The sequence below is a fragment of the Sceloporus undulatus genome, chromosome 1 (assembly GCF_019175285.1).
Source record: "Sceloporus undulatus isolate JIND9_A2432 ecotype Alabama chromosome 1, SceUnd_v1.1, whole genome shotgun sequence".
In the NCBI taxonomy this organism is placed as follows: Eukaryota; Metazoa; Chordata; class Lepidosauria; order Squamata; family Phrynosomatidae; genus Sceloporus; species Sceloporus undulatus.
The window spans coordinates 94562972-94575259 of NC_056522.1; the positions used below are offsets into that span (position 1 = coordinate 94562972).

General features: G+C 39.5%; 1 protein-coding gene across 2 annotated transcripts in view; it reads right to left on the reverse strand.

Annotated features, from left to right (window-relative positions):
• Nucleotides 1–1488: 1488 nt before the first annotated feature.
• Nucleotides 1489–12288, reverse strand: part of MYB (MYB proto-oncogene, transcription factor) — a 42067-nt gene continuing 31267 nt past the window's right edge. For both annotated transcript variants that reach the window (XM_042446552.1, XM_042446551.1), the window contains 2 exons: nt 11518–11625; nt 1489–2918 (listed from right to left, as the gene is read on the reverse strand). In XM_042446552.1, coding sequence (XP_042302486.1) covers nt 2802–2918; nt 11518–11625 — 225 coding nt within the window. In that variant the 3' untranslated portion in view covers nt 1489–2801. The remainder of the gene's footprint in view (nt 2919–11517; nt 11626–12288) is intronic.

Sequence of the window (12288 nt, forward strand, 5' to 3'; positions counted from 1 at the left end):
TTTCCTGCAAACTACTGGAAATATCTTTGTTTGTTCAGGAGGCTGTGACACACCTTTAACTTAATTTTAATTAAGAAAATAATCAAGAAATCTTTTGGAAGCAATTATGTGGTTCAAAATGCAGCTCTTTCCCACTTGGCTTTCATTATGTTGGATGCTCTGGAGGCAAACTAAACCCATTTACACAGTGAAGGATTCTACATCATTGAACTCTTCTATTATCATCTGCACTATGCTACAGCTTGTCAGTTGAACTCGCATTGAAATAGATGCTTTTTGACTTTTGTAATTGGGGATGAGAGCCAGTGTGGTGTAGCGGCTGAGCATTGGATGACAACTCCGGAAACCAGGGTTTGAATCCCCACTTGATCATGGAAACCCACTGAGTGATCTCAGAGGGAGGCAAAGACAAACTCCTCTGAACCAATGTTGCTAAGAAAACAGGTTTCCCATTATAGGTTTTCTAGTCAGAAGCGACCATAAGGCTCACAACACACACACACACACCTACAAGAATACTGTGTCCTCCCCAACATGAGGGTGCTGAAGTCCACTTTTCATTGTGTTGCTTTTAAAAATACATTAACAGTGCTGATTTGACATCTACTTGTATATATTTTACAAAGCAATTTGGTGCAAGATAGATACATGTTCCTTCATATCTGAAGGGTCACAGGCATGCTGATGAAAATATTCCACTGGATAGGCATTTTAACCATTTAGTGAAAGTACTAACATGCAGGTAAGTATTCCTCTATGGTGCTTCCCAAACATGGGTCTCCAAATGTTGAACTACATTTCTTACAGTGCATGATAATTGGCCATGCTGCAGGGGCATCCTGTAGACTTTCACTAAACAAAAGAAAATGTTGTATTTTAGGTGTGGAATGGGATAGGTTGGTCTTATCCTTCCCAAAGATTCAAATTTCCTCTCACTGTATAAGACTTAAGCTCTTGAAACAGTTCTATCCATTGCTCCACTGCTGTTTGATACAGCAGTGGATGGACCATTTTTGTTACGTATAAGTCTAGGGATGGCATCTTCTTCTGCATATATGATGTTGTAAGCCAAACATATGACATTGTAAATATTGCAGTTCACATGTATGGCAATGGCACCACTGCAATGACCACCAACCAACCTTAGTAGCCAGGTAGCTGCACCACCTAAAAGATGTTGGAGATCAAGGTGCTGAAGGGTGATGTGTCCAGCCCCTTACTGCTAAGGCACAGTGTAAAAAGTAGTTGCGACAGGACCCCCTGCCACTTCTTTTCGTTCTGCACCTCACTGGTGGGAGGCAGCTGGATATGTCATCATTCACTGCCCCATTTTCCAGTACTTTGGAACTCCTTTGGCTGGTGCACCTCCCTGGTCTCTAAGGTGAGTCTGAGGGTGAGGTCAAGCTATCCAGATGGAGGTAATGAAATTATGTACATTTTTGATTAACACACTAGAACTCAAGTACATTTAAAAGGCTAAACAGATTGTAAGTTTTTAAAAAAACAACACACTTTATTTATCTACAAGGCAGTACAGTGTATTAAAAAAGTTAAGTGCAGACAAGGCTGCACCTAATTCTATTAAGGCAGCAGAGTCATAGTTTGTAATAAGAAAAAAAAGCAATCTTCTCTTAGTATGGGGAAAATCTTGATATGGCAGTCCAAAAGGCCATATATTTTAGAAAACAAACAACCTGAAGTTTTGTTTGGAGTCCAAATGAGGGACTGTTACGTTAAACATGAGACAGAAAGACAAGCAAGACTATATTCTCCCAAATGTTTGAAGTTTGCATTCTGTGTTGTTGCAAACCAATTAGAATACATACAGGTAGGCACATAAAATCTCCCAAGAAGTGTTTCAAAGTATTGCTTGTAAAAAGGGTGGGGCAGGGCAAAACAGTATTTTTTGTTTCAAAAATAAGAAATGCTAGTGCATAGTCAAGGTATCTAGCCCCCGGGTTTTACTTTTTAATAAAATCCATGGCTCTTAAGTAGCTCATCTACATGCTGTAAATTTGTAGCAGCAACAAAATCCCCAAACAAAATGGAACAAAACCCACAGTATCCATTTGGCATTTACAAAATTAAATTACTGAATAAAAATATAATTTGTTCTCATAAAACTATGTTTCATACAGTAATAATTTTTAAAGCAAGCTAACTGAAACAACAACAAAACACACATATAAACAGTCTAGAGCTCTAACAAATGGAACAGTACTTCAAATAGTATAGCTGTGTCAGCATTCAGTCATGGTATGCTCTCAGCTGATACCTTAACATTAGCATTTATGGTAATGCTTTTCTCGCAGTATTTTATACCAAGACATTTGTTCAATGCTTTAGAATAAGCTGCTGATCTGAGTGCCAGCTCTTAGAAAAGGGGGAGGGGGGCTTGAAAAGCATCGAAACTTGTGTAGCAACTCCTCACTGAATTAATACTGTTTCATTTGATCTCCCAAAAAGTCTTTTTTTAATCACTTAAAAATCACTGTGTTTTTTAAAAAAAGAATTTCATTCATATTATTAATAATTAATTGCATAAATCTCAGAAACTAATATTTAGGTAAGCATCAGCAATAAACAGAATTATTTCTTTTTTTAAAGTTGGGTGAAATCCAACATGAATATTCTATACATATATGCTTTTGTGACTATATGCACTTTGTGCTGCTCCCAAATGTTGTACCACAACAACAACAACAATAAAACAGGCTTTTCTCCCACTGTTGAGGAATGGTAAATCCAAATTAACTGGAAGTGTTTTGAAAAGAAAACATAATGCTTGCTGGAAGACCCGTTTACATGACCAGAGTTCGAGCTGAGAAGGCATTCATGTATTTGCGTGCTGGATCAGAGAAGGACAGTTGATCCTCAGTCTTCCCACAGGTTGCTGAATCCCATGTGTTGCTAAAATGCTAAAAATAAAGAATGAAGGAAAAATTAGAAAGACCTTTTTCTTTCTTCACAACTTTCTTCTTCTTCCAGCATGATTTTGCTACTTCAGAAGAGAGGAATCAAGGGACTTACTGATAAGATTAACTGGACTTTCTGCAGATGTACTGCTTTTTGCTACTCAAACCCAAACTAAGGCAAAACACTTACAGTCAACTAGAATAAGGAGGAGGAGCATATGACCTTCTCACACGTTTCTGGACTACATTTCCTATCATCCCCCAACACTGGCTTTCCAACCTGGGTTTAATGGGAGTTTCACTCTAACAACTACGTGTTCTCCAATATTGGCCTCCAACTGGTGTCTGTATTCATCACTTATCTTTCAATCTCTGGGTTCCTCATCTGTGAAATATGAATACTAACTGATTGCTTCACAAAGAACATGGAAAAAAACATTTTTTTTTAACATTGAGTGTATGGTTTGCTAAGGTACAGTAGGTAATATATTTGCACCTGGATCTTATTAACCACAGTAGATTTCAAAGGTCCTACTTTAGAGAAAAGACCCAGCATGTTGTCATGGTTTGAATGCTGAACTACAATTCTGGGAAACCAAAATGTGATTCTCCCCTCAGCCACGGAAACCATTGGGTGACCCTGGGCAAGTTGTACTCTCTCAATCTAAGATAGGGATAGGAAGAATATTTATTACTACGCTAATTCCCAGGTTGAAGAACTGGTTTCCTATTCTTCTTCATCAGGAAAAATAATAGATGAGGTAGAACTTGCTCACAATATTCCAATGTCCTAACCTGAAGAGTTGTGGAGAAATAAATCTGTGTAGAAAAGCACACAGAGTTGTTGTACAAAACTTTCCTGAGCAGGAAACAGGTTTCTTGTGCACACCCCATACAATAGTTTTTCTACAGAGAATATCATTACCTGCTGCTTCATTATTTTAACTTATTATTGCACTTTCTAAAACTAACATGAATTATTCTCTAAGACCTTGGGTTAAAGTGGCTGAACAAATATAAACAACAAATATCAAGAATATGCCAAAGTAGGCCATTAATAATAGGAGTCAAGAACTATTTTGAAAGAGATGCAACTAACAACAATGCTATTGAAACTGGAGCTGGACTTGTAAGCTAAATCGTAAAGCATGGGAATATTACTTTTCTGACATTTTGTAATCCAAATGAGTAAGATTTCCAAGCTCTGTCTTAGCAAAGGAAGGGTCTGTTTTTGCCTCCAGTAACGAATATTATTAGTTCAGTTATTTTTCAGTATTTTTGAAGTATACTCGCACATAGCCAGAGGTATATCTTCCAAAGTGAAATACAGTGAAAAAGCAAGCTGCCAAAAGATATACATTATTTCTTAACTATAATTTGAGATCATTTTGTTTTTGTGGTTTTTACAAAAGTTGAAAGCTCTTTGCTGCACAAAGATAAACGTATCTTTACCTAAAGCTGCACACAGGACATTTGCTTGTTTCCTAGACATGCAAAATATCTCTTGGTGCCTGAAGACATCAGCAGGTTAAAAATTTCAGCACTCTGTGGAATTTATCAATACAGGTAATTATTTTTCCCTCTGGCTCTTTTTAAAAAATAAATACACAACTTCATGATCAAAAACTGATAATGTTGTCAAAGCAATTCACTTTGTTATGGGCCTGATCCCAAATCCTAAGTGTGGTTAGGTCAGACCACAATACCTAGGGTGTCAATTTAAAAGTGGGTGGAAAGAGGGAGAAGGCAAGATGTTTAGATAGGAGGCAATGGTATGGGGTGAAGGCCTACACTAAATCCTTTGTCTCTGTGAAAAGCTTACAATAGGACAATGCAAAACAGGAAATGTATCCTCCCCCAGACCTAACTCTCCCATTAAATTTCACCAACATGGCCAACAGGTACTTCCTCAGCAATAACCTCTATTGAGTGATATTCAGCTCTCAAGAGACATTTTGAAGCATTTGTGACTGCTATCTATATTTCTGGACCCAATTTCTTCTCACAAATGTGTCTGAACACACATCAACTGAATGACAGTGGCTATGCTGGCGGGGAGATTCTGGGAGGTGTTGTCAAAAAATAAAAATGTTAAAAACAACAACACCTTACCCAAGCTCTATTCTGCTAGCTGCCGTTGGGTCTAGTAGTTTGGTAAGAAAGGAAAGGCAAAATTATTTACATGAAAAAGCAAACAAAATATACTGAAGAAAACAGAAAATTATAAGAGATTCTCGCCTTCTTCTTTTCATGATAAGATACCATATAACAGCGGCCTGCCTCCATTATCTAAAATATGCAGAAATGGGTAGGGATCAAAATTCATTGCAACCACACTGTGACTTGATAGCAACCAGAGACAGTCACACCCTACTTCTATATCAACATTCTGGGATTCTCTTCTTGTATAAACAAAGGCTGTTGATTTATAACAGCAGTTGTGAAAGGCACCTCTAGACCTACGTTGGCCTGATTTGGAAAATGCTCTCCACTATGCATGATGCAGAGATGAGATCATGATCCCCCTCCCCTTTCAAAGTAGTTTTTTTTCTCTAACATTCATAGAAGTTTATACATACAGCTCAGGAAAGTCACTATTTGGACTCCAACTCCCAGAATCCTTCAGGCAGTATATCTTATGCCTGTGTTGGTTGGAAGACTCTGGAAAATCTATTCCAAAAATAACTTTCTCAAGCTCTGCATAATAGTTCATTAGTAAATTCAACTCACACAAGCCCAAACCATGGGCAAAATCCTGTTGGGCAGTTACAAATATGTAACCTACAATTAATCATCGTAACTATTACGTATTCACAACTGCAAAAGATGGGGCATAATAAACCCAACTTAATGGTAAGCAGACACTGGGATCAACAGGGGTCCACCCTCCTGTCGATTGAGAAGTGGTAGCCTGATATTCCTGTCCCCCCTCACATGAGTGATCACCATGAAGAAGATATATGGTAGGGGCTCTTTTGCCTGTTGCACTGGAGATCCCTCATGGGAAGGAGTGAATACAGATTCTGTGGTACATACCCTGACACAAGAATTTTTAATCCAGTGTTGTGGCTATTGGTTGTGCTGATGAGTCAGAAAAAAAGGTGTGGCATAAATCTTAAAACAATATAAAAGAAAGCATGCATGTTGAAGAAGCCATGGTATAAAAGAGGAAAGCCACAACGAAGACCCCCCCCCCCCAAGTTACTTCTTTCACACCAGCAATGTGACAAAAGCAGTGTGGCACCTGTGCTGCCAATGGTCAGGTTAAAAGGAAGCTCTGGCTCTTGCACACAAATGCAAACTCAACAGATGCTTGGGAAGAAAAGACAAAGCATCAAGCACAAAATCAAACTTTGCTAAAGTCTGAAGCAGCTCTCATAACCACTGCACAGAAGCTTCAGATCTTTAGGTCAGGACTGGGGAATGAATGCTTCTCCAGATGTTGTTGGACTGCAACTCCTAGCAGCCTTCGCCAGCACAGTCAGCAATGAAGGATAATGGGAGATGCAGTCCAAAAATATCTGGGGAGAGTAATGCTGCCTTAGTCACTCTTCAGAGGTGACAGCCTCTTTCTACATGTGCTACATTCTCTTCCAAGTAATGTTATGGGACTTAGTTTTCACAAGCATCCGTGAACAGTCCACAAAGGCATCCCTATGTCATTTTGGTCCTTCTCATACAAGCCCCTTGAGACTACCACTCAGAAGCAGTGGCCTCATCTGACCCAGTGTACATATCACAAGCTACCATTGCTCCACAGACAAAACTGTCATTGACATGCAAGAAAAGAAGCTACTGTACACAAAAACGAAGGTATAGTACAAGGAACCAAAGAGAAGTTGGTTGTGACTCCCATCCCATTGGTTCCAATGGAATGTATTAAAACCTTTGAGGCTCATGTATATGGCTTATCTGTTTCAACTTGTTTGATAGTAAAAATTAATATACAGTCTAAAACATATACAACTATTTAAATTTGCTTTATTGTACGCTGCCCTGAAAACAGAATATACTGTAAATAATTTTAAATAAATAAGGTCATTACTTCCTTTTGGTTAGATTGTCTCTCACTAATCTTAATGGAAATATTTCTAAAGCCACAGATTTTATTGTTTCACATCAGGTTTACTTTAGCTATTTCAAAGTTAAAATTATGGGTAAGAAAAGCAACTTCTATAGGTTTATATTAATTTCATATATACTTATCAAACTATGATATATTTTCAGCTGTATCACCCTTAGTTCATTTTGTTACATCAATAATCCTACCAGCACATCCTTCTGCTGGCCACACAATTATCTCACTTATCCTGTAACGTGCCTTCTACTGCCCCAGGCAAGAGTGAACAGTAAACAAACTGTCAAAGCTTTAACTGGGATATCCAGTTAAAGCACTTTAAATAAAAGTGAACCCTCTAGGGAAAATAGAGCAGTAAAGGCAAAGCAAAGGTGCTTTCCTCCGCCCCCTTCCCTGTAAAGGTTGATTTGAACATGAAGCTTGCCTGCAAGGCAATATTCAATAAAACAAGTGTGTGAATATGCAATGTATGTTTCAAATCCCAAATCTGGATACACAAATTATCATTTATTCTGGCAGTGTGAATTCAGAATGATTGTTTCCATGTACACTCAAATATAGGAATCACTTTTTAATTAGATCTGGATTTTATCTCACGTCAGCATAAGCACTTAGTTTACACAAGTGACTGAAAATATTGCATTGAACAGATACAAATTAGCAAAACACTACCAAGATTGTTTTACAATGAAAACAAGCTACTGAAAACAAAATGGCTCCTGCCTGTCACAGGCTCTGTTCAGTTAACAGTGTTTAAGATTTCTAAGATTTACATGGAGAAAACTTGGCTTCTAGATCTTCTGGCACAGAATTTGTAGAGAAGCTTTAAGCAAAAAGTGGGGATTCAGATGCTGCTGAACTGGAATTCCCAGCATGTCTCATTCACCACTAACTATGTTGGCTAAGGTTGCCCGGAGTTGCACTCCAACAATTCTGGAAGACTGCATGATCCCCGTTCCTGCTTTAAACAAAGCAGATTCCAAGCTATCTGCCCCATTTCAAACTGATCATTCAAAATGACATCTGCAGCCAGGACCCTGAACAACTAAAAACTAGGAAATACCATCCACTATGTACACACATGTTGGACCAGACAACAAAACAGGATTCATCCCAAGTTTTATTTGCTCCTCCAGAGAAAGAAATATAGTGGGCCCGCCATTATCCACAGATTAGTGTGTTTGCTAATGATTCTATTTTTCAATGGCAGCACAAGCTCACAGATGTGTGCATGTCACCAACCACTGAATAATATGGGACTTGAGTGTCCACATTTTTGCACATTCATAGGAGGGGGAGAAACAACCCCTGGGGATGGGAAGGGTTTGTTGCACTATGGGAAACTTGACTTACACAGTCACTGCCCTCAAGAGTAACAACAGCCTTAGAAAAAGTAAAGCTGGAATAATGCAATGGGTGGCCTAATAAAGAAGCACAGTGACCACAATCTAGAAACTGCAATTCATGCATCAACATGCAGCACAATCACAAAATTGATGTGTTTGGAACAGTTTGGAAAGGGAAGAAAATCCAGCTTGTATAAGCGCTTCCCTTTTGAGAAACAATGCTGTTCTCCTCACCATTTTGCATTAAGGAAGACACAAGATGGCATGTGCTTCAGAATCATGCCCTATTCCCACTTTCTTGCTCTTGCTTAGCAGCTGAATGGCCTGATGGTCAGCGTTCATTAGGTTCTATGACTGCAGCCTTTTGCTGACTCTGCCCATCCACAGATCAAAACATTTATACGCAAGTTCACAACCCCATGTTTTCCAGCTTCCCAAATTGTTGAAATGGAAGCACACTCATTTATCAGCTTTAGCTTAACAAATAAAAATCTAGTGAAGAATAATAAAATAAATTTTTAGTGAAGGTAATAAAACAATTCTAATTCATTTACTCAGGGAATAATTGGTCCTAATGTGCTTATTTGCCTAAATAGCAGTAATAAAATAGTCTATATATTTTGTTGGCTCAGCTCTACACAAGTAATTTAAAAATAAATTCTTGTGCACTTGGCCATATGGGCAATTGTTGTCCAATTTATCTCTGCAGCTACAAAAGCTTGTGGTAAATTACCATTCTGTATGCCTTCCAAATCACACATTTAAAATGTCATCTAACTCGCATTATTCTTTTCTTGGCATGTGAAACTGTCTTTCATTGTCTCATACAATACAAATACAAGAACACGGGAAATAAACTGATCTTCTTAAAATGATAACCTTTAGATCTCAGCACATCTCTGAACAGTGCTTCCTGAAGAGCAGCAGTGGTAAAAGGCCCTCTGTCTTGCTTGTGGGCTTCCCGTAGGCATTTCATTGGCCACTGTGGGAAACAGGAATGGCCAGGCATGTGCTCTGTCCCACCAAGTACTCTCTTATATCTACATGAATAAATATTTTAATGAACCTGTGTAGTTATATCAACTAAGTAGGTGTACACACCGGCCATTAAGGTCGGCCTGGGGGTGGAGTTGAGTTGTGGCATCCACACAACGCACACCCTGACTCCGCCTCCAGGCTGGCATGATGCCACACGGCAGGTGCCATCATGGCACTCCTCTGACACTGCATCTAAATGATGCAGCACCAAAAAGCTGCAGCACCGGTAGCTATGGTGCCCTTTCTGCGGCCCCTTTGTGTGCCACGGGAAGGAAAGGTCAGGACTGCGGCATGCTGTTGCTGCGGCCCTGATCTGGTGCTAAAAGGGGCGGTCTGTACAGCCCCTGAGACTGTACACTGTACCACAGTGTTGATATTGGCAGTGACTCTTGGGATCCTTCCTAATTCTATAATTTTTATACAGAAATGCTATGGGTTGGACCTCCAACTTTATACATGCTACCACTAAGCTAAGGTCTTACCTTAGGTTTTGTTGCTTTTGCATTCTGCAGCTCAACAGCTTTCCACTAACCTCCCTTGTGGACTGGGATGAAATCAACGTCTATGACAAAGCCAAGGCAGATGGTAGGAAAAGCTCTCTTGGCTTTTCCTACCATCTGTACGCTGATGACACCCAGTTGTATCTTTCCGCCCCTGACCTTTCTCCAAGGCTTGAACAGCAAGTTTCGTTTTGCCTCACAGCTGTCTCGCAGTGGATGCGCCATCGGCGTTTGAAGCTCAACATGTCCAAGACGGAGCTTCTTGTCTTTCCTCCTAAGCCCACCCTTCAACTCTCCTTTTCTGTCTCTGTGGACAACATTTCTATTCAACCAGTCCAGCAAGCCCGCAGTCTTGGTTTTATCTTTAACTCTTCTCTGTCATGTATCCCTCAGATCCAGACCACAGCCAAGGCTTGTAGATTCTTTTTGTACAATATTGCCAAAATCCGACCATATCTCTCCGCCTCTACTGCCAAGATCCTGGTCCATGCCCTAGTGATCTCACGACTTGATTACTGTAATGTCCTCCTGGCTGGGCTTCCTTTTTCTCACCTCCGTCCTTTAATCTCTGTCAGCGTTCAGCTGCACGCATTATCACTTCCACCCACCGTGCTGACATCTTTCCTGTGTTGGCATCCTTTCACTGGCTCCCCCTCCCTTTCCGCATTCAGGATAAGCTCCTGCTGTCGACATTTAAAGCCCTCCATGGACTGGCCCCTCCTTACTTATCAGACCTTCTTTCTCTTCACTTTCCCACCAGGGCCCTCCGTTCTGGTAGTCAAGGTCTACTGTCCCAGCCCAGGATTTCCTCTGTCCCATCCCGGATTTGCCCCTTTTCACTTGCTGCCCCTCACTCCTGGAACCTTCTTCCCCCACAAGCAAGAGCCATCACTTCTTTAACCAGCTTCAAAACGGAGTTGAAAACCATCCTGTTCAGCGAAGCCTTCCCAGGCATTGCATAATTGTCGCTTACTACTTGATGTTCTTTTGGTGCCTGTTTATCAAACCATTTCCTGTATTGCTATGTACTGTATATGTATTATCCTACTTGAGAGTATGTATTTTCCCTGGAAAATGATTAACCATCCATTATGAAGCCAGGCCCTTCCTCCAGTCCATCTGCCTTGGTCCAGGCCTTGGAGGTAGAGAGGAACTGCTGGACCTCTTACCCTTTCCCTCCACCACTCCCTTCTCCTTCTGTATCATGTCTTTTTAGATTGTAAGCCTGAGGGCAGGGAACCGTCTAACTAAAAAGATTGCATGTACAGCACTGTGTAAATTTAACAGCGCTTCATAAATAAAGGTTAATAATAATTAATAATGTTTCAATGCTATAAAAGCAAGAATGATAATGGGAAGGGGAAAATATCAATATCTTCATCTTCTCTTTTGTTTACATTCTGACATGATTCCAAATGTCTCTCTCTCTCTTTTTTTCAAGATTGCAGAATAATGCCACCTCTGAACTTTTATACCCAAATGTTAGCAGGTTAGATTTTTTTATTTTTATTGTGGCTTTTTTCTTCTAGAAGATTTTAGTAAATACCGCACCTAATAATGAAGCTGGACTGTATTCAGTCATTAGTCAAGTACAACTTCTCCTTTTCTTTCTTGTATAAAAAAGTGAAGCTGACTCTTACCTGAAGTGGGCTACCTGATGATCTATTTCTATGTAATGTGAATAATTTATGTGTGTTGTCCTCTTCTTCTGAAGCAGCCATCTTCAAACCAGAACTGGTAAGTAGATTCTGAAGAAGAATGTAATTAATGATTAAATAAATAACACTGTTACTTCAAGATTTTAAAAGTACTGTCATTCACAACATCATCCTAACAGAAGTAGCTGGAAAGAACTGCCAGACAAGATTTTCTTCTGTGTAAATTGGATTTGTAATTCAGTTCACAAAAGGGCTCCTGGAAGTCCCACAAAGAACTACAGTTAAATGGGGGGAAATGATCCAGCTAAGAGCTGCTGCACATACAGGTTGAGAAAATGTGTAAAAAAAGTTGGGAACATGCCAAAAATGTTTCTTAAAAAATATGTGGCACTGATCTTCAAGTTAAAGGGACTAGAATGGGAAGATGCATAGCAAAAAAGGTCTTTCCTTATCCTTTAGGTAACAGTACTAACATAGTATGAATCATACAAGCCAGTAAAACTGAAAGAACACTGGGCTAATTCTGATACCAGCATGAAATGAAAGTTAAATAGCAGTAAAATTGGTTTAGGTACTTAACTAAATTGACTTGCTGATCAGGATATATTATGTTCTAATCCCATTTATATTAAAAACTAGATTATGCAATTTACAGAGGATGCTGGGCAAGGAAAGTAAACATTTCACTGCCTAATAATTCTGTTGATTTCAGCAAACACTTCAGTAATCCAATTAAAAGCAGAGCTGTGCCTC